At 49.0% G+C, this 21567-nt stretch overlaps 3 protein-coding genes across 8 annotated transcripts in view; 1 reads left to right on the top strand and 2 right to left on the bottom strand.

Moving 5' to 3' along the window:
- FAM228B (family with sequence similarity 228 member B) overlaps nt 1-237 on the bottom strand; it is a 34754-nt gene extending 34517 nt beyond the window's left edge. For both annotated transcript variants that reach the window (XM_053666954.1, XM_053666955.1), the window contains exon 1: nt 79-237. The gene's annotated coding sequence lies outside the window, so the exon portion shown is untranslated. The remainder of the gene's footprint in view (nt 1-78) is intronic.
- A 126-nt stretch (nt 238-363) lies between these two features.
- Nucleotides 364-8037, top strand: SF3B6 (splicing factor 3b subunit 6). Its single transcript, XM_037143424.2, has 4 exons — nt 364-506; nt 3253-3371; nt 7480-7618; nt 7772-8037. Exons 1-4 carry the CDS (start codon nt 477-479, stop codon nt 7859-7861), a joined length of 378 nt encoding a protein of 125 aa, XP_036999319.1. The 5' UTR covers nt 364-476; the 3' UTR covers nt 7862-8037.
- A 2734-nt stretch (nt 8038-10771) lies between these two features.
- Nucleotides 10772-20859, bottom strand: FKBP1B (FKBP prolyl isomerase 1B). 5 transcript variants are annotated; one of them, XM_053666956.1, is made up of 5 exons: nt 17262-17424; nt 17009-17149; nt 16801-16848; nt 12619-12731; nt 10773-11536 (listed from the first exon to the last, which is right to left on the bottom strand). In XM_053666956.1, exons 2-5 carry the CDS (start codon nt 17103-17105, stop codon nt 11408-11410), a joined length of 387 nt encoding a protein of 128 aa, XP_053522931.1. In that variant the 5' UTR covers nt 17106-17149; nt 17262-17424; the 3' UTR covers nt 10773-11407. The 5 variants fall into 5 exon arrangements, with proteins under 5 accessions (XP_036999317.1, XP_053522933.1, XP_053522931.1 ...); XM_053666957.1 differs by having other exon boundaries at nt 11481-11580; XM_037143422.2 differs by lacking the exons at nt 17009-17149; nt 17262-17424 and adding an exon at nt 20217-20384 and having other exon boundaries at nt 10772-11536.
- Nucleotides 20860-21567: the final 708 nt, after the last annotated feature.

The following is a 21567-nucleotide window of genomic DNA, read 5'->3' as shown; positions in this document are numbered from 1 at the left end:
CACGCGTTCTCCGAAACCGTCACGCGGGCCCAGCAACCAAGGAATTCACGCCGAGCCCCGCCCCCTTCGGTAACTCACCTGTGTAGCCCCACCTCTAGCTGCTCAGTTCAGGCCCCGCCCCCTCCAGCCTGCTTCCTCTTCTGAGGGCCGCCCAGACAGAAATACTCCCTTCCAAAGTCTAGGCCCCGCCCCTCTCGGTCCGGCGCCCGGAAGTGTCTTGGTCCCTCTCCTTTCAATCTTCCGGCCTCGTAGCTACCCCGGGCTCGTTTTGCCCCGGACTCTTCGGAAGGGGATGCTGCGTCAACACGTCTCCACGTGAGACGGAGGTATTTCGACGTATAGTGTAACAGCTTCCGGCAGAGCCTGGATGTTGATTTCCTGCGTTTGTAGCCCGGTTGGTCTCAAAGCTGAGCGAGCTCCGGAGGAGTAAGGGGGAATTCTAGTACTTACTGCAGTAACCTGATCAGGCCGACAAGATGGCGATGCAAGCGGCCAAAAGAGCGAACGTGAGTATAGGAGACTCTGCGGATGAGGGGAGGACTGAGCTGTTGGGCTTTCTCGGAGACGGGGTTCGCAGCATTCTTGGGCCTGATCCGTTCGCTGGGCGAGGAAACCCGGAAGGTACTATGCTGTCGGAGAGGGTTTCAATTTGGCCCGGTTTTTAAAGATATTCTTGAGTCACCTTTCCGCTCCCACCTCTTTTGAGAGTTCCTTCAGCGTCTTATCCTGGTGCTAGTGATAGTATTAACACTACAGCCTTTGTTGCTTCGTTTGTACCTAGAACCTAGCGTAATGATCTTCTCGGCTTAAACGGCAGCAGCGCAGATGATTACACAATAAATAACTTAATGATCAACAGGCAACTGGAGCCCGGGAGTCTCCTCATCCGGGAGCTTTTTGGATCCCTCATGTTTTCATTCAGCAATATTTTTGAGCACCTGCAATGTACCAGACTTGCGAGATAGGAAACAATCAGTTGTGTTTATTGAACAGCTACTACGTGCCAAGCACTAGTCTAGGTATTGAAGATACAGCAATGAATAAAACAAAAAGCCCTATTGTTTACATTTTTATGTTAGAGAGTGGGGCGTTATGGAAACCTAAAAAAAGTCTCAAAAAAGAGTGTTTAAAATGCTGAGAATATTGGACATGGTGAGGTGGAGCATTTTGGTGACCTTGATGATTTCATCTCAGTGGAGGAAACTTAGTTGTGGTGGGACGAAAGGCGGGTGGAAGTTGAGAAAGTGGAGACAGTTCTTCGCCCAAGTTTTCATATCACAAGAATAGGAAGAAGAAAATCAGATGATAACTTTTTCCTTTTTAAAGATGTGCGATATAAGGTGTATTTGAATGCCAGTGGGAATGATCTAGTAAGTGGGTGAGAGTGATGATGTAGGAGAAAAGTGGATTAAGTTCAGGATGGTTTGGACTAGATGAGGGGTTGGCATAGTACTGAGAGGGAGAGTAGGTGCATATGGATGAACGCAGATTGGCAGGTTTAATAATATGAATATAGGGCCCTTGCCATTTGGTCATATTTCTTTTTTCCAGTAAGCAAGAGCTAAGGTCATTCTCCTAGTGTGGGCAGGGTAGAGAATACATCTCAACTCAGATATGATAAGGAATGGTAGAGGTAAGGTGTGAGAAGAGAAAGTGTAATAGTGTTCTTGCAATGTGAGAAAGCAGATTTACTAATGAAGTATAGTATGATAACCAGTGTTGATTATCTATTTGAACATACCCTTGAACCTTGAAATCTAAAACTTTATGATACTTAGTTTACCATTTGTCACCACTACTAGTTTGGGGGCAGGGAGTAAGTATAATATTCTTCTATTTATACAGTACAGTTGAATGCCTGGCATAGTTGCCAGTTTAATAAATACTGAGCAAATTAATGTCTGTTATGTACCTGAATATGTTAATAAGGAGCCCAGGATCTGGATGGGAGATACATATTTGAGCATCATCAACTCAGTGTGGAAATCACATTGTGGTTAAGAAACAGAATGTGGAGGTGTAGAGTTAAGGGGGAGTTATACAAAGGGTCGAGACAAGAAGTCTAATGTAGAAGGGCATATTTTTTAAAAGTTGACTTTGGAAAGGGAGAACCATCGATTTGTTGTTCTGCTTATTCATGCATTCATTGGTTGCTTCTTGTATATACGCTGACCAGGGATCGATCCTGCAACCTTGGTGTGTTGGACGGCACTCTAACCAACTGAGTTACCTGGCCAGTGCTGGAAGAGCATATTTTAATGGCAAAGCAGACAAAGAGCTAGCCAGAGAATTAGGAGAAAGCCAAGGAAATAAAGAGGATCAAGAGGGTCACAGTTAATAATGTCAGAGGCTCAAAGAAGTTAAGTATGATGAGAATTGAACGCTGCAAGTTAAAGTTCTTAGTGTGTAAAAGCACTTTCATCAGTTTTGGGTTGGAAGCTGGATTGTGGTAGGTTGATGAGTGTCTGAAGAGTAGGAGGCAGTGACTGTAGGCTTCCTCTTTCCAGGTGCTTGACTGAAGCAGGAAAGGAAAGCAAGATAGGATAATAGAGAGCTAATAAGTTTGGGGAAGGCAGAAGCCTGGTCTGTTTCCTTTTACTCTGTAACCCTAACACCGCCTAGCCTGGTGTATTCAGAAAGAAGGTGCTCAATAAATACTTGTTTAATGAATGAAAAGGTAGCCAAGTATTTTGTTTTGTGTAACGATGGCAGTACATAAGCAAACTGCTCCCCTAAGGAATAAAAGAAATCAGCCTGACTGGCAATCAAGAAATAAATAATAAATATATTGACTGAAAGCCTGGCTTTTGTAGTAGCTTCTCATAGTTCCTACTAATAGTCTTTTCTAAAACCGTGCCCCATGGCTTTTCTGAAAAGCATGCCATTTTCAGTAATATCTGATTCTGATTCTTGGCTTTTTTGTTTGTAAATCCTCACCTGAGGATATGTTTTTTGATTCTTAGAGAGGAAGGGAGAGAGAAGCATCAATTGGTTGCATCCCATATGGTCCCCGACTGGGGGTTGAACCCACAACCTAGGTATGTGCCCTGAGTGGGGATCAGACCCACAGCCTTTTTGGGGCACAGGATGATGCCCCCACCAAGTTAGCTACTGGGCCAGGGCCAGCTATTTATTTATTTATTTATTTATTTATTTATTTATATTATGATAATTTCTTGTTTATTATGAGAATTTTATTAAATGGTAGCACTTTCTCTTGATTATAATGACAGTATATATTTCTCATTTTAGATTCGACTTCCACCTGAAGTAAATCGGATTTTGTATATAAGAAATTTGCCTTACAAAATCACTGCTGAAGAAATGTATGATATATTTGGGAAATACGGACCTATTCGTCAAATCAGAGTGTGAGTTTACTAAGACCTTTGAAATGTCGTTTATAGAAAATGATTGTGTAATCTATGGTCTAGGAATTAGAGCTGACAGCAGGGTCTACCTGAGAGCCTAGAGGCCAATAGGTTGAAGCCAGGGAGTATTTTTTTGTTGTTGTTGTTTTTAAAGGAAAAAGACCTATTGAGACCCTCATGATCCAGCTCAGTAAGAGCCAACTGGTCGTGAAATTACAGAGAAAATGAATGGTTTGAGGGGACTGGAAGGGAAGAGGAGGAACTAACATTTTATTGCTTACCTACTATTTGTAAAGTCAAATACTATGCTGTGTTTTCTATATGCATTAATTCTGGTTTTCTCAATAATCTTCACCGTCTCCTTTACTAACTCCAGAATTTCTGAATAAATTGAGTAAAGGGACATAAAAGTAACTGAGAAAAATGATTTTTTTTTCAGCAGCAGCTTTCTGTGGCAGATGTAAAAGTGTAGGGGACCCTTCCCCTAATCTGTTCTTTAAAAATATGCTTACTCAGTAAGTCTCTGGTTTTCCAAAGCAGTATAGACTCATTTGGAGAAATAAAGAAAAAGTCATTACTTATAATACTACCATATAAAGAAAACAATGCTAAAAAAAGTGTGGGGGAAAATGACAACATAAATTCATGTTTTAATTTAAACTAAATCCAAATTTAAATTGAAGGGCTCATACCTTCAGGTGATATTCCTTGAATATCTGCCAAATGCCCTTTGTCGTAATGGGTGCTTCTGTATGCACCGCCGTCGTTCACCCCTGTGCGGATGTGGTTCTGTGTCTGTTTCCCAGATGAGGTGGTCAGGACCCAGGGAGTAGAAGTAGATTTCTCCTTCACACAGCTGTTTAGTAAGAAAACCTTCTGGTTCTAAATTAAATTTCTGCACTACACAGGTGCTGTCCCACTAATATAAATGGACTGCCTATGTAAGAGTCCACCTGAAAGATCTAAGGCTTCTTTAGTTGGAGTATCTCTCCTCTCTCTCTTGCTCTGGCGCGTGCGCTTCCACGCTCTCTCTCTCCCTCCTCCCCCTTTCCCCTCCCTCCCTCCCTTCAAGTGTATTTGAGCCTGATGGACAACAATTTACTTTTATGAGTGGAGAGCCTTTTCTTTTAGAATTCTGCGAGATCTTGAGGACTCTCCTTTAACATGATCACTGTCCCTCCAGGAGGTGAACCCACAGCTAGAAATGTGTCATCATCGATACTGAAATGGGATTGAGAGTGAAGCAGTGTGGACCAGCTGTCCGTTGTAGGCCGTCTTAATTCTTTGCATATTTGATAAGAGCTCTGGACCCTTCCCACAGAACAGTGCACACGACATCCTGCATCTGATTTCAGTGGGCGCGTGGACTGCGAGTTAAGAGACTCCGTTCTAGACCTGAGAACATGTTGTGCTGCATCGTCAAGTCCCTGAATTGGTTAAGACCTGAGTTCGAATACTGACTGGGCACCTGTTAGTCATGTGAACCTGGACAAAATGTTTTTCCCCCTTGAGCTTCAATTACCTGTGAATACAGTCTTCCTAACCTGCTCTCTTAGAAGAATTTTGGCGAGGACCAAATTGGACATGCCTGTGACAGCACTTTGTCACTGAGTATCTCCTTCCCACTGTGCATTTGCCACCATTCACACTTCTCTGTGTTGCCATAGCACCTTCTAGAAACACCTCTTCTTAGTCAACACATGTTTTTGCTGCCCGTGCACTCCCTCGTCTCTCCTGCCCGCCCGCGAGCTCCTCCGGGGCAGGTACCACGTACTCTTTTCACTCCGTGCTGATGAGCCTCGTGCCTGATGCGTGTTAGCCACCCAGTGTGTATAAGCGAGTGAGTAATACATAAAACGGTAGTGGGGCTGTGATTGATTCGTGAAGGTATTACAAAATATACGGATCGTACACAATTAAGAGGTACTTCCATCAGCAAAGTTAGAGAAGGGTTTGGTGTGCAGGAGCTCGGGTCTGAATTCAAGATTAAGGAACAGGTTTTTCTGTCCCGTTGCCGTGCCCAGGCTTTATGGCACTGGCACCAGCACTGGGGTGACTGACCTCCCCCATTGCCCAGGACCCAGGGGTTTTCTGGGAGGTGAACTTGCAGTGCTAAAAACTGGACAGCCTTGGGCAAACCGGGCGATTGGTCCCCTTACCTGGCACGTAGCAGACACTGGCACGGTGCTCTGAACTTTTTAGGCCCTTTCTTGCTTGTGGCCTCTTGACTATTAAAGCTTAAAGCCACGTGTAGCGTGGGGTGGGGTAGAGCCTTGTGTCACCGTTCGACACATGAAGCAGCTGAAGCTCAGCGAGATGAAGTTACATGATTAGGTAATTCTTATTTCCATTCCCACTTCTACCACCATTCAAGAAAATAATGTTGGCTTAGTGCCGAACATACAATAGCTACCAAGTACATGCTTTTAAAGACCAAAATTACAATGTGGTTTTCAAGATAATAGGTTGATAATTAGGGCTGGTGCACTTAAGATGAAGAGTCTTGAAAATGTGGTTGGTGCCTCTCCCTCTTCTTTTGAAGAAGATGTAAGAGGGAGAAAGGGACATGCTTTTGCTTCGCTTTGCTGGCGTCCTGGGGAAGGGAGGCGAGACACAGTAGATCCCCGTCCCCCCACTGCTCACTAGCCCTGCAGTTACACAGCACTGGGGGGGGGGGGTAAAACGGGAGATCTTTGCCCTCAGGAACTTAAAATCTTAAGGTTTTTTAATGTTTTCATTCCAAAGGAAAAAGTAGGTGGACTTTTTTTGGAAAATCTTTGGGACAGTGATTTTTCCTTTGGGCAGCCCCTACTTTCTATAAGATTGAAAGTCAAAACTCCGAAAGTTGTTAGACTTCCCAGAGAGGAAAGAGTATTGTAAAACCCCTCTCCAGACCCATACAGCCAACAGCGGAGAGCATTCGGGGACATTGCACCTCCGACCACCCCAGCACTCCATGCCTGTCCTGTCTTCTTCACAGAAAGCGCAGGCTCTGCCTGGGGCCCAGGACAGTAGTCTCATCCTAGATCAAACCTAGGCAGGTATCTCCCCTTCCCGAAGCCCACTCCCTCTCCTTGACCTTGTGCGGGGCTGTGGCAGACCACAGTCTTAAACCCTGTTTCACAGCTGCCCTGGGTGGCTGGCACGCAGATGGAGGCAAGGGGTCCATCTTTATCACAGCGGAGCATCACTGAGTCAGATCTCTGCCCAGCGTCCCCACTGACAAGCACACGGCCAGCTGCGGCCTGCAGTTTGTTGTTGCTCCTCACACTTCCCTGCCTGCTCCTCGGTAGAAGCTCGTGCGGTGAGGGGAAGAGTTGAGCAGCAGCCCCATATCTGTGAGCAAGGTCCGGCTCCCGTCTCCAGCAGCCTTTCGGCCTGCTGCCCTGGCTCCTGGGTCACCCCGGTGGGAGAAGCTACAGTAATTCTATACATAGGAGGGTGCGCTTTTGTAGCTGAAAAGAATGATGGTTGATTGTTTTCTTGTATATCTCGTTTAGAACTTCGCCATCTCGGTGTAGGGGCTTCCTCTCCACCCCTACTCCCACAAAATAGATTTTACTTTTATGGATTTAATAAACCTTAGTGAATTATTGCCCAGAAATGTGTTTCTGGAATTGAGAAGATCATCTTATTTTTAAGAATTGAAACTAAAATTGGGGGGAGAGCTAAGTCTTTAGGGACAAGATACTGGTTTCCAGCTAGTAGTGTGGTGAGCAAAGTGTTGGTTCTGTTGCCTAAATGCACAGTAAGAAAAACCCCGTTCCGACATTGCTGACTAATAGGAGCATCACTCTTGGTACTTACAGCACAGCACAGTGCTTTTTGTCTCAAAGGGTATTTGAGACAAAAATTGGTTCTTGGTATGAGAAGAGGGAAAGACTGGAACATGAAGACCATGACAAAGTTTCAAGCTAGTTCTTTGTCATTACTGCTTTGGTAGCTCTGTTAGTGTTCTTGCTGTAACAGTGAGTCTAACCTGTAGCAATTTTACATAAAAGCAAAATTACCCGAGTCGAGTCGAGCAATCAGTACCTGTCCACAATGTTCGTTTCTGCTGATGGTTTTCAGGTCAATGTGTATTGAGTTGTCTGGTTCACTTCTGCAGGGGGAACACACCCGAAACTAGAGGGACGGCGTATGTAGTCTATGAAGACATCTTTGACGCCAAGAATGCATGTGATCACCTGTCAGGATTCAATGTTTGTAACAGATACCTCGTGGTTTTGTACTATAATGCCAACAGGGTAAGTGTAGCCGTGGTTCTTGTCGGGGGGTGGGCAGGAGCCCATGTAAGAATCAGTGCCAGACTGCACCGTGAGGGGAGATGGGTGCTGTAAATGCAGTTGGTTTCACTGGAGATTAGTGACTCCTAACTTCGGTGCTTACCCCGTTCTCAGGCATTTCAGAAGATGGACACAAAGAAGAAGGAAGAACAGTTGAAGCTTCTCAAGGAGAAATACGGCATCAACACAGATCCACCAAAGTAAATGTTTTGTGCATTTTCGTTTTGGACTGAAACCCCCGTGAATCATCGCCACTCCCCTTTTTTGGTTTTTAATTAATACAGATCTTGTAATTTCTTATTTGAGGTTCCAAATGACCTGCCTGAAACTTTGATAAGTGTTAGAAGATATTATTAGTAAACTTGTAGCTTTTTGCACAACCTGCCAGTGTTTTCTGTTCAACTTTCTCCTGATTCCAGGAGGAGAAAAACAGCAGTTGAATGATACCAAGAATTATTTGGTGGGAGGTGGTCCAAGAGGCTGGGCCTCAGGGAGTGAGAACGGCCCTGTGTCTCAAATGCCCTTGGTGTGTGGCCCAGCGCTGGGCTGTCGGGAAGTGTGCCCGCGTGCTGTCGTTTGTGCGCTGTCTGTCACTGATGGAGTCTGCATAAGGACCCACCACAGGAAGACAGCTCCACCTTGCTGATAGGGGGCCAAAGCTCCTCCTGTTGGTTCAGTAAATAAAATGCTTATGTGAAAAGTTGCCATGGCATCAACCAGTCACTCACCGTGCTGGTGCATTTGAATAGTGCTTGTTTCACAGTTAAAACCCCTGTGTCGCTGTGGCTACCCGTGTGCTCAGAACAGAGGTCTGTTCTAGGAATGGCCATTCAGGAGACAGGTAGCACATGGTCAGGAATTTGAGAGCAGGCAGCCTGGGGAGTGTTGGTGGTTTTCTCATGTCTGAGATTGCATTGACGTAGTCTTTCCGTCTAGTTATAAGTGTCGTGTATATTTTGGGCCTTTATTCATAGTATATCTTTGCTATAAACAATTACATGGCGCTTATTCTTAAAATCATGCACTCCATGGCATGGAAATAACACAGTTATTACCACATGTATCAGATCTTGGCAGCTTGGGGGGGGTGGCTATAATTTTCCTTTCATAGTTTAGGCATGGGCCAAATAGAAAAACAGACTAATTTTATTTCTATATACATGTATAAAATTAGAACCCAAAACTTGAAGGATATTGGTACTGAATCATTTAAGTGGGCTACTTTTAAACACAGCTTTGAAATGTCATTACTTTAAGAAAATAGGCTGTTTTATACTTTTGTACTGTCTTCTCAAAGGCTTCTATTGAAAATGAAATAATTGTCTTATTATGTCTGAGTGCTGTTTGAAAGCACTGTAGAAGCATCATTTCTAACACGGGCAGGCAGATAACAAAGTACCACAGCTGTAATTTTCTTCTGAATGCTTTTGTGAATCCCGTATTAATTTTTGTAATGCATGATGTGCTTTAGGTTTGTGTGTGTGTGCGTGCTTTAGGTATTTACACAAGTAAAAAGAAATTTCTAAAGGGCTTTTTTGTAAGGGGAAAACAAATGAGACTTAGTTATAGTGTAACATGTTTGAAGAGTTTTTAAAAATTCCCTCTAGTTGTCTGGCAGTCTCGTTGTCTGTCCCAGTTAGGATACAAGTTTAAATCTGTGTGTGCCGAGATGTTGCAGCTGTAGTTGCAGTCGGCCCCCTGCACCAGACATGTATGGCTCAGTGTTCCAAACTGCTTTCAGGGTGCAAGGGACGATGGTGCCCACGCACGTGTACACACACACACGTGTGCCCGTGTGCCTTTACATTCTTCAGGTTAGTTTTGAGTTTCTAAGATTTTGTATGGCCAGAGAACGCACTGACCAGAAGTTTGAAAATGGCTGATAGGACCGCTCATCACTGTCCTGCTTAACAGCTTTCAGTGGCCGCCCCAGGACAGTGTCCAAACTGGCTAGCGCACTGCACCGTAATTCTCTGCGCCGTCTTTTCAGAGCCCTAGTAAAGCAGGCTGCACTGCCGAGCGTGTACTCATCAGGTGCTGGCCGGTAGGTGTTTGCATTTTTTTATTTGTTTGTGCTGGTCCTACCTTTTACCAGGTAGGTTATACATACTCTAGACTGAGAGCTCCTGTACGACTCCACAGTGGTCACCTGCAGTGGCCCTTGGTGCCATTTTTAGTTGTCCTGTTGGTGTCACAGCAGAGCACATGAGAAGACAGGCTGGGTTCTAAGAAACTATCACAGACATTTGTGTCGTGGCAGAAAGCAGGGAGCTGAGGCATTCTGAAGTAAACGGCCCTGCAGCCGGGCCAGATCCCCCGTAGCAGCGAGCCCGAGGGCTGGGCGGCCAGAGGCCAGGCAGCCTTTCCCATTTCTTCCTCTTTCGTGGAACGCTGCTCCTTTGAACTCCTCCGGCCTTTACTCCAGGAAGTCCGGCAGAGGAATGCGGCCAGGACTTCCTGGAGACAAAAGGGGCAGACGAAGTAGCCAAGGTGATGTGGCCCCATATCGTATGTGACATCCCGAGGCTGGGACGGAAACAGCACCTGTTCCCAGCCCCTCCTCAGTCTTCACACGTGAGACACCACTGACAGAATGACCCGCACTGTGCGTGGAAGCTGTGCCGACTGAGGCGTCTCAGCCATGGTGCCCCAGGCTCCTCTGACCAGCGCACCAGTAAGTGGGCTGATTTTAAAACCTAATGGGACTTCCGGGAGTTTCAGTAAATTCTGATTAAATTAAGCAATGTAAGTGGAAACAATACAAATCATACGTTATTCTCTGAAGTAATTCCCCAATGTAAGAGCGAATCTCGATGCAACTAAGCAGTTAATGTGAAGACAAGCTTAGAATCACAGCCTTTTCAAAAGTAACTTCCCAGCGTGCGTCAGCCTTTGGTTCTCAGGCCACTGTGCCTTCATTTGTTACAGACACAGCTCACCCCTCTAAGTCCAAACAGCTACAGGTCGCAAGATCACAACATGCTCAAACTCCATGGGCTACAGGCTTTGAACAGTCTATTCCGTTACCTGGAGAAGATCTGAGCCCATGAGGTGAGTGGGGGAAATAATGTCTACTTCATAGGGCTGCTTAGATGATTGGTGGTAATTTTATTTTAAAAACAAAACAAGGCCCAGCATGCACGGTACTCACATTGCAACTATGGTCTTTATTATCCCTCTCCCGGCTAGTCGGAAGGCTCCGGTCCACTCTTTTTTCCCAAGGGTGACTGGCTTACATGGTCCTTAAAGCCCTTCCTACCTACATCAAGGATGGACAGGAACTTGTCAAGCACAGAGCCTTTATTTTATGTGTCATTTCCAAAGAGGACATTTTGTAAGTCAGCAGCCAACGGTTTCCAAGAGGAAGTGACAGCAAAGGTAACTGGCCCGAGTCCCTCGTGCACACGTCTCGAGTCTGAGCACCTCGTGTGTCTGGCTTCAGTGAAGGTAAGGCAGTGTCGATTGTGCGAACGAGAAATCCGTGTTCGGCAGTCAGGAACGGCTACTACATGCACGCGCAAAATGCACAACCCGAAATGTTTCGATCGCAACTGAAGTTTCCTTAAGCAAAGATGCATGTGAACAGTGACCAACACAGAGAGCGAGCTGGGCAGAGAATGGACCGTGTGGTGGGGCGGCGAGGGGAGCACACTGATCAAGGGCCCCGAGCGGGCGGAGCCGTCCCAGTGGCAGAGCCGGCGAGGAGGGGAGCGGCAGCCATCTCCGGCCACCTCCAGTTCCTTCCTGCCTTCACTCTAGGTTGAGCAGCTCCACGTCGAAGATGAGGGTGGCATTGGGAGGGATGACACCAGGGTGGCCCGTGGCTCCGTATGCCACGTCAGGGGTGCAGGTCAGCTTCGCCCTCTGCCCCAAGCTCATCTAGCAGGGATGGGGGCAGATGGGAGAGGAGAAAGAGGACCCAGCTTGATTTAAAAGAAAAAGGTAAGGTAACTATGGCATTTTCTTAAACCATCCTCATGGCAACCCTGCCAACCCAAGGTGAATGTGTACCCAGCACATTGGAGTTGTGCTAAGAACTGTGCTCAGTGCGGATTCTGACTCAGAACAGCAGGAACCTGACTGTGGGACAGTTGCTTCCACAAAGCAGTCTCAAGTTCATGCATCCACCCAGTGAACACTGCTGCCTGTTCAACTGTCATGCGGCCCAAACACTTCTACTCATGCACAATCGCTCCTTGCCCTCTTCCAGAAAAACCGAAGGAGGGTGTCTGAGGAGCATGTGCGTGTGCACACGATTCAGTAGGTGACGTGGCAGCCTGTTAGGGGAGCGCATTAGAGACCAGAGCCACAGCAAGGTGGCGAGGGCTAGAAGGACCACTAGATGGAGCGCCCTGACTTCCCAGACCAAGGGGGAGAACCAGCCCGGCATTTCTGGCATTCGTGAGACTGGGTGGTGGGGGGGTGGGGGGGACTGGAATAAATGATTTTTCAATTTCAAATATCTGACTCAGAAATTTAAATGGATTGGTTAATAGTATTATATCTATGTTAATGTCCTGGCGTTTATCATTGTACTATGATTATGTAAAATGTTAACATTTGGGGAAGCTGGGTAAAGAACATATGGGAACTCTACTATTCCTGCAATATTTTTGCAAGTCAAATTATTATTTTTTTTAAGTTGAAAAGAAACCCCACCTTGGCCTCCCCTAGCCCAGCACTTCTGCTGCCTCAGTCAGGGACAGTGGTTGCTCACGAGCCTCCCCAGCTAGTGCTGAGCAAACCTGGGGAGATGAATTTGGGATGAGAGCCCCAGTGACAAAGGAGTCATGCTGGGAACAAAAGGGGTGGAGACACAAAGCCAGGCCTGAGACTAGATGGTGTGGCCATACCCTGGAGGCAGAGTCAAGGCAGCAGTGGTCTGTGACCAGGTGGGGGGCGGGGTGTTGCACCCAGACCCCCAACTCCCCAAATCTCCCGTAACAAGGTCTTCATCCTACCTGGGCTGCACCCTCTTCAAAACCCTTGATGACTTCCTGCTTGCCAATTCTGAACTTGAAAGGTTTGTTTCTGTCTCTGGATGAATCGAATTTCTTCCCATTCTGGAGCATTCCTGTGGGAGCAAGAATAAGGTGGGAAAGGGCTGTGGTCGTGCATCCGCTCCCAGTCCAGAGTTCTAACAGCACAACTCAAACAGTTCCTATTCTGTACAAACTCTGTTCCAATCTTGCCCGTCTTTGGTCCTGCTGCCCAAGGAAACGTGGACTCTTCCCTCTGCCTGACCCCCACGTACAGCCCATCAACAAGGCCCACGTATCTTTAGAATCACCGATTTTTTTTTCCCTTTCAGTTCCCACCATCCTGGGGCCTCACCAGGTCACCACCATGTCTCCAGTGTGAGAGGAGCAATCTCTAACTGTTGTCTGCTCCATTCTTAACTGTAGTCCTTTCTCCACACTGCACTGCAAATGATTGTTTTTAAAACACACATTCGATCACAGTACTCCCTTGCTTCACACGCTTCAATAGCTCCCCGTGGAAGAATCCAAACTTCCGCATGGCATAGAGGCACTTCAAGATCTGGCTGTTGCCTGCCTTATAACCCTCCCCCTGCTCTTCCCTTCCCTCCGAGCCCCTTCCCTGTCCCCACCCCTGCCATCATGTCCTACTCAGGGCATGCCTTTCTCAAATACCTCTGGGCTTTACAACTTTAAGGGGCCGCTTCCTCATCCTGAACATGTTTTCCCAGGCACTTCCCCTCAGGTTGAATCCTCGCCTAGTTTTTCCAAGGTTCTCACAACATACAAAACCCAAAGGTCACAGTGAAGAGTATAAGGTGGCCCAGCCAATCAGTGGTGGCCTCCAGAACCTAACAAACAGGACTTTTTGCCCCTGAACGCCCCAGATGCCATCCCCAGCAGTTTGGAGCAACCATCCCTACAGCTGCACCTGCCCTGTTACCCCTGGTACACATCTCAGTCCAGCTGCTTACGGCCTGAGAGCCACTTTTCTATTCTCACTGGTGATGGACTCAGAGATCAGACCTTCTGCAAATGATGGTGATATAAGAAAGACTTCTTCCTACAGCCCCTGGACCACAAGGAAAGGCAACAGAGGACCAAAGAAAGACCTATCCTGTAAGCACAGAGACTAGATTAGGACTTTGCCCTGGCACTAACTCATTGTGTGAAGTTAACTGCCTTTCTCATGGTCTCAGCTTTGCCATACACAGGAGGTCTGGCCCAGCTTAGTATCTGAGCATCTTGGATTCCTCTTCCTAATTCCTACAGTAAGACTGTTACACAAGGGACAGTCTTACTATCTACTTTCTGTGCAGAACAAATTGGGCTCTTGGCCTGGGTACCAAATCAGACAAAGGAGGGAAAAACCTATGGCTACATAGATGGACACTAAGGAGATCAAATACAAGTTCGTGATGCACAGGTTGCTAAGATGTTCAGATACATAGCGATAAGAGCTACTCATGCGTGCTCACATGCGTGTATGCACATGCACTCAGAAGAAAACTCCTGATGGCCAAGCAGATGGTGAGAAAATATTTACATACACAGATCCATATATATTCACATGGACACACACTTGGACAAATACATATATGCGAGAGAGAATACAGGTATCGATCGGATGCTTCTCATATGCACCCTGAGGTGGGGCCAAACCCACAACCCAGGCACATGCCCTGCCCTGACTGCAGTTGAGCCGGAGGCCTTTCACTTTGTGAAATGACACCCAGCCAGGCTGGTCAGGGACAAAGGGCGATTTTTTAAAAAATTAATGTTGCTGTATTAACTGTAAATTCATATGGGGGGATAAACATTGACGCCTACTTCTTCCTCACACAAAAATCAATTCCAGATGAATCAGACCTAAATATGAAAGATAAAATAATAAAGCATCTACAACAGGATAAGTAGAAGAATATCTCCATGACCTAGGGATAGACAAAGATTTCTGAACACAAAAAGGACTAACTATAAAGGAAAAGATTGACATGTAGGACTTCATGAAAATTAAGACATTCTGTTAAAAAATATGACAGCAAAGTAAAATGACAAGCAATAGCATGGGAGAGGTTTGAAATAGGTATAACCAACAAAGGGAATATCTAGAATACATGAAAAATTCCTATAGATCAAAAGACAACCTATTTTTTTTAATGGACAGAATTTGAGCAGACTAAAGAGAATATTCAAACAGCCAATAAGCACATGAAAAGCTACTCAAGTTCATGAGCCTTCGGGACAATGCAATTCAAAACCACAGTGAGATACCACTGGGTACCCAGCGTGGGCTAAAAACAAAACAGAACTTGATAAAACCAAGCGCTGATGAGGAGCTAGCAGAACTGGAACTCATACACCCCAGGTGGAGGTGGAAACTGGCACAACTACTTTGGAAAGCGATTTGCAATATCTGGTGAAGCTGAGCGGGGATAACCCTGTGCCCTGACAATTCCACTTCCAAGCACGTCCCCTGCTGAAGTGGGTACAGACATGCACCAAAAGACGCCCGCAAGGTTCTTCAGATCAAGACGACTCGCAATAACCAAAACTATAAACAACCCAAATGGTCACCAACTGTAGAAAGGATAACTTGCAGTATATTCATATAATGAACTGTATACGAATAAAAAAGAACAACCACTCTGGATAAATCTCACAGACCTAACATCGATGAGATCAGCCAAGCATAGACGAGTAGACGCTCTATGATTCTATTTACAGGAGGTTCAAAACCAAGCAAAAACAACCCATGGGACAGAAGTCAGAACACTGGTGACCTTCAGAGAGGTGTGATAACTGGGAGGAAGAGGAGGGCGACTCCTGGGGCTGCAGGGAATGCGTATGTTCTTCTGGGTGGTGGGTACGTAAGTGTGGTCTCTGTGAATAATTTTATGGAGCTGTTCGTCTTAGATGTATGTTCTCCACTGTATTTATATTTAATTAAAAAGTTTACCCAAAAGTCCCATAAAATCTGCTGTGTTTGATGAGACAGTCTCTCTGCAAACCAGAGCCGCTCATGGTGTTAGCATTTGATGCATGTTGCCTGCTCTCTGTATGTATTGTGAAAAATCTTTTCAGAAGGATGTTGTGGTTTTAGTAACTTGATAAGTACAGATCTGTCTGCAACATGTAGAGCAGATAAATCAATTACACAGGTCAGAGGCCCCAGAAGACTCACGGTAATTAGGCCACATCACCGGGAGACAGAGCACAGCTCCAGCCCGCTGACGTCAGCGACCAGCAACCCGGCAGCTGAGAAAAATACCCACACGATCTGCCCAGAATTAACCTGGCACTTCACACGGGTCCGGAAAACGCTAAAAATGGCCCTGTCTCAGTAGGTCCTAGGGACTAAACTGGCCTTGCTGCCTGCTAGGTGGCTGTCACCAGGTTTGCCACATTGGGAAGCAGGTCACAAGAGAGCACTCACCCTCCTTGGAACAAACACCTGCTCGTGATATTCCTGCCAGCAGTGCTCAGGAACTCCATCCAGAATGATCCTCTGCCCACCTGTCCTTCCTTCCAATACAGCTCATCCCAGAGAGGTCGGCAGAGACGCAGCACCTTTCCCGGGCTCCCAGCCCCTCACACTGCACCAGAGCCTCTGGAAGACTTGTCTGCCCTCTCCCACCCCCTACATCCCCCAAGAAGTGGGAATTCTCCCTTTTCATCCCTGTGCCCTGGCGCCCAGTCACCGTAGGCTGGCTTGAACTGCCTATTCCTGAAAAAAGAAAGGAAGTTCTGGGGAAGCCATCCTCCTCTTCTCTAATAACCCTGTAGGGCGAAAAGGGAATCTGCCAGCAAAGTCAGGACTCCCTGCTCTGTAAGAAGGGATTTCCAAATACCAGGCAGAACCCGGAGTGCAGGGCTCCACTCCGCCCACGCAGAGGTGAGAGGAATGGAGCAGCTTGGCTCCGTTAGAGGCTGGCACCACGGATGACTCTTGCTGGTGTTAGTGGGGAGGGGTGAACCTTGCAGCCCCTCCCTCATTCCCGCAAGGCTGGCTGGGAGAAGTGGGGGATAGCTGGTCAGAGGCAGATCTGGTTGCTTGGGTTTTCGGCCTGACGTGGGGGAGTGGATGTCTCTGGAGGGGCGTGTCAGGGGAGAGACCTACCTTGGGAGGGGCAGGTCTGATGAGGGCTGGGGGACGAGGCCTACCTGTGTAGTGCACCACACACGTCTGGCCCTTCTTGGGGAATGTCCTTCCTGCAAGGAGACATGCGGGCAGGTGAACAAATAAGGTGTTATTAGAGAGTCGCCTGAGACAGTCGGGTGTGCGTGGCCTGCCTTGCCCTCCGTGCTGGGAAGATGCCCACGGCTCTGGTTCTGACTGTGTGCCTTGTATAAGCCAGATTAGTTCCTTCACCTCTCTGGTTTGACTTCATTTCCTTGGGTTCCTCAACTCTACTCTCTCCTGGTCCTTTTCCTTTCTTTGACTGCTCCTTTTCCTCTCCCACATCCATTCCACAAACATCCACTGACAGCCTCCTAATGTGCCAGGCCTGGACTAGATCACAGGAACACAGAGCAACTCATAAATAACAGATTCTAACATAGGGTGATGCTGTGATGAAAGATGAATAAACATGGTCATTCACAAATATCTATTGAACACCTACTGTGTCTGAGACCTGGGCCTGGTTTGGGGGATACAGCAGAGACCACACAGGCAAGATGCCACTCTTTTGGAGTTTACATTCTAATGGAGGGAGACAAACAATCCTCAAATGAACAAGGTAACGATTGTTGTGATAAGTTCTCCAAACAGGAATTAAAGAGAGATGCAGTGGGCAGGCCATTTTAGACAAGGTGGTCCAGGGTGGCCCCTCGGAGCTGAGACCTGTGGAGGAAGAGGGGTCAGCAAGGACAAAAAATGTGAGGCAGGAAAGGACCAGTGCATCGGAAGCATAGAAAGCAAGCCAGGAGACCAGAAAGAAGGGCGGGAGGAAGAGATGGGCAGGAAGGAGCCGCACCAAGCAGGGCCCTGCAGAGCTGGATTTAATTCTAGGTGCAACAGGAGGCCACTGGAAGGTTTTAAGCAAGAACGACCTAATCTGAATGAAGATTTTATAAGATCATTCTGATTGCTGTGTGTAGGGTAGACGGTTGGGCGCCTGTTGCAGCAATCCAGACAGGAAATCAATGATGGCTTGAATTAACTTGGTGGCAGCGGAGGAGAGAGCCAAAGAGATGGGAGATAGATCCTGGAAGCAGAGCGGCGAGAGCACGATGCTAATGGCGTGGAGATGGGGTCCAGGAGGAGGGATGGTAGAGTGAATTCCTGAGATGGGGAAGATGGGGGAGGAGAGGTTTGTGCTGGTGGCAGCCTTGAGATGCCTATTACACATTTGAGTTTATACTGCAAGTAGGCAGATGGAGAGTCTGCACTCGAGGTATCGATCTGGGTGGGATTTAAAGCCTCAGGGCTGGATAATAATGCCTTGGAAGGGCTAACTACGAACCAACATTTCGAGGACTCTATGTGAACCCACATAGGGGAGCGACCTACTGTGGGTGTCAGGCAATGCATCAGAGAGGAGATCGCGGTTAAACTGCAGTCTTAAGAGATGTGTAGTTTGCCTGGGGAAGTAAAGGGAGATAACTTGGGAACGGTGAAAAATGCGGTCAAAGGCCGCATTTTGAGTCAAGTGTAGCAGGAGTCCCATCTGCTTCACTGCTGTAATCCCAGGGCCCAGCACACAGTACATATTCAATAAATATTTGCTGAATGACTGGTGTGTTTAACAACTTTCAGGCCACTCGCTAAAACTGGGGGAAAAGTTGGTAGTGGGGGGTAGGGACTGATATCGAGAGATGAGACTCTAGTGTGGAAGGTAAGAACAGGTTATCTCACCATCTGTCTGGAGAAGGAGCTGGAAGATTCACTAAACTATTTTATGCCTGGGGAGGGACATGGTTAAAAAGACATTTTAAAGAGTCCTCAGGCTGTGGTATAAAAAATGAGTAGGAGTGAGGTGGGAGGTCAGACGGAGGTCAGGGAGGTAGGACCGGAGGTGAGAAGACCAATTTAGAGGCTGTGCAGAAATCCAGGTGAGAGGTGATGGTGGCCTGAACCAAGGCAGGGGACGGAGCCCAGAGATACTCAGCAGGAGGACCTGACAGGACTTGGTGTGGGGCTTAACCAATTAGGCATTCCCGGCACTGCAGCATACGAGCTGAAATACCGATTGGCAAATGCCCCTCTCAGGTTCTGGCATGGCTGTCTGGCCGGCCCATTTGTGCTTCCTTGAGTCAGGGTTCTAAACTGGGCTGGAAGCAGAAGGGCAGGGCTCCTCTAAGTTTTCCCTAAAATTCTAATTCTCCTTCGAGAAAATGCTCCTCATCCCGGCCAGAGACAGAGGATGAAGAGAGAAAACTAAAAGAGTCTGTGAGCCAGGAAAGACAGACGGCTCTCCAGCACCCCCCACCCCCACCCCCAGCTCTAGGGTAGTGCCCTGGAGGCAGGTGACAAGGCCTCTAGACGGGTTTTCCGGGAGCCGGCACTAGGCCTCTCTCCTCGTGGGCAGAGAAGCTACAGCCACCTGAGAACCGGGGCGAAGCTGGGACTTTAGGCACCATTGCCCTTCAAAAGGGAGATGGCCAAGAACCAAGAGGCCCTCCAATCTCCTGGGGTGGGGCCGGGGGTCAGTAATCTCAGACATAAAGGTTGCCTGCCAAATCCTGTGGAAGTGGGGGTGCCAGTCTGAATTAAGGGGTGTGTGTGTGTGTTAAGAAATAGAGATAGTTAGCTACTCCTTGCACATCCAGGGCCAGCCGTGCAAGGGCGACGCCTGGGATGCCTGACTTGGGAAAGGAGGGGCGTTAACCCAAGAGGGCAGGGAAACAGGGACACAGAGGGGAGCAAGTTCTGTTTGGGACTTGCGGGCTTTGAGGTGTCGGCTTCCAGGAAGAGTTTTAGCCGCAGCTGGATAAATGGACCACCTGGAACGCAGACCGGAGGTCTGGGCTGGAGGCTTAAGTTTGAAGGCCACCGGTTTGCAGACGATACTGGAAGCCGGGGGAGCGGACGGGATGGCCAGAGGCTGAATGGGGAGAGGAGGGAGGCTAAAGCGAGACGCCGGGCGGGGGACGGCAGATCCCTGCACAGACAGGCGGGGTCCCTACAGCGCCTCGCCGCCCGGCGCGCACCCGGCGGGGGCCGCGTTAGAAGGGGGTTGCCTGGGCAGAAGAGCCCCCCAAGCACGTCCTGTCCCCTCTTTCCAGGGCTCACGCAGCAGGGCAGGAAAAGCGGGGCTAAAACCTGGCCCTGGGAAATCAGTAGTAGCGGATAACCGAGCGGTTCCAGCCACGGCAACCTGCGGCCTCCGGGGCGAGGGCGGGCCGCAGACCCCCGCCTCCGGGCCACCGCCTGTGCTCCCCTAGGTGGGCCGGCGCTGCACGAACAGCAAGGATCGTCTCTTAGACCTCCGGTGATCCAGTCTGGGGTCTCCTCGGGGCCGCCAGCCTAGGCCCTCCCCACGTTCGGGCACCCTCCGCGCCACCCCCGAATCAGACCCCACCCGCCCAGCTCCGCCTCGGGACCCGTCCTCGTCCCCCAGCTCCGCGCCCGGTACCGTCTCCCGGGGAGATGGTCTCGATCTCCACGCCCATCGCGATCCCACTGGCCCCGCCTCCGAGGGTCCCCGCTGCTGCCCCGACCCCGGCGCGGCTCCGGCCCCGGCCCGGATGGCGCTCCGACTCGCCGCCCCGCCGCCACTGCAGAGCCGGAGGAGGTGCGGCGGCGGCCGGGACCTGCGCGGGGAGGGGCCGCGGGGAAGGGGGCGGCGGGGCGGAGCGGCGCGGAAAGGTGGGGTCGGCCGGGGCGGAGCTCGGGGGAAGGGAGCGGGACCCGGCTGACGACCAGGGACCCGCCGACTGGGGAGGGTGCCGCGGGAGGCATGCGGTCTTCCCGGCATCCACCCACTCACCCATCCATCCATCCCTCCGTCCAACACACATTCAACTGCTCTGGGGAGTCCACTCGAGTCCACAGACCGGGGGAAGGCCAGCAACTGCAGCAGCGCTTTAACTAGACGCGCTCATTGATTGGCAGGAGGCTCAGAGTGTCTGGAAGCGCCAGAGACCCGACCTGCCCGAGCTGGGCTGCCCGGATCCGCAGAAGCGAGCGGGGGGCTCGGGAGGGAGAGGGGCAAGGTTCATTGCCGACCCTTCTGCACCCACTCTAAGCCCCTACTCACCATCCCACGCGCAGGTGGATTCCCACCTTTCAAGGCAGCAACATCGAGGAAAACGACCGAAGGACGACAGAATCGTTGCCTTCGAGGAAGTAAATCTGGGGTGTAAACCCACAGCTCCTGCGTGGAGGGGTTCGTGCCGCGGGGTGAATGAGTGAGTTCGGCCTTGTGTTCCTCCGTCACCCAACAGAGATCCAGGAATCTCGGTGCCGCCAGCCTAGGCCCTTCTAAGGTTTTCCAAAGAAGTGACATTTGCTGGAAGAATGAGTGGGACTTCGCATTTCTTCCTTAAGTTTTGTTTCTCACTCTTCCCTGCAGTGTTCCCAAACTCGCGTGAAGGTATGATCCTTACAAGTGGCGCTGGAACATAGGCGTGGGAACAAAAGCCTGAGCGAAGGTGTCCGGAGTGGGCCCTGAAGATGTCCTTCCCTGTGCTCCCAGGTGACCGGGTGGGAGACCTCAGGCCACCAGCGTCGCTGGAGGAGGGCCGGCTGCGCCGTCCAGAAAGATGCTGACCAGCTGTTCTGTGAGGGTCCGGGTCTGAAATTCCCCACCGGCCGCCGCAGCGGGTGGCCCGGAGTCTCCCAGGAGTGTAACTGGGTCTAAAGAAGCCTAGCGATGCACTGCTAGCCCATGGGCTGTGGCTGCGGGCAGACACGTTGGGGTACGTGTAGAACAGGGGTGTGTAACTGGAACAGATCAATGGAGTGGCTTCAGTGGAATGCACAAT

The sequence above is a fragment of the Artibeus jamaicensis genome, unplaced genomic scaffold (genome assembly GCF_021234435.1).
Source record: "Artibeus jamaicensis isolate MK-2021 breed Jamaican fruit bat unplaced genomic scaffold, CSHL_Jam_final contig_465, whole genome shotgun sequence".
Lineage (NCBI taxonomy): Eukaryota > Metazoa > Chordata > Mammalia > Chiroptera > Phyllostomidae > Artibeus > Artibeus jamaicensis.
This window is presented reverse-complemented; position numbering and strand designations above follow the sequence as displayed.

Excerpts from the sequence above, each read along its gene's own strand:
- SF3B6 (XM_037143424.2), top strand. The coding sequence starts at position 477 with ATGGCGATGCAAGCGGCCAAAAGAGCGAAC. Across the intron at positions 3,372-7,479 it reads CCTATTCGTCAAATCAGAGT|GGGGAACACACCCGAAACTA; the intron begins GTGAGTTTACTA and ends TCACTTCTGCAG. Across the intron at positions 7,619-7,771 it reads TGTACTATAATGCCAACAGG|GCATTTCAGAAGATGGACAC; the intron begins GTAAGTGTAGCC and ends CCCCGTTCTCAG.
- FKBP1B (XM_053666956.1), bottom strand. The coding sequence starts at position 17,105 with ATGGATGTGGGAGAGGAAAAGGAGCAGTCAAAGAAAGGAAAAGGACCA. Across the intron at positions 16,849-17,008 it reads AATGAAGTCAAACCAGAGAG|GAAGGACATTCCCCAAGAAG; the intron begins GTGAAGGAACTA and ends GTCTCCTTGCAG. Across the intron at positions 11,537-12,618 it reads TTGAAGAGGGTGCAGCCCAG|ATGAGCTTGGGGCAGAGGGC; the intron begins GTAGGATGAAGA and ends CATCCCTGCTAG.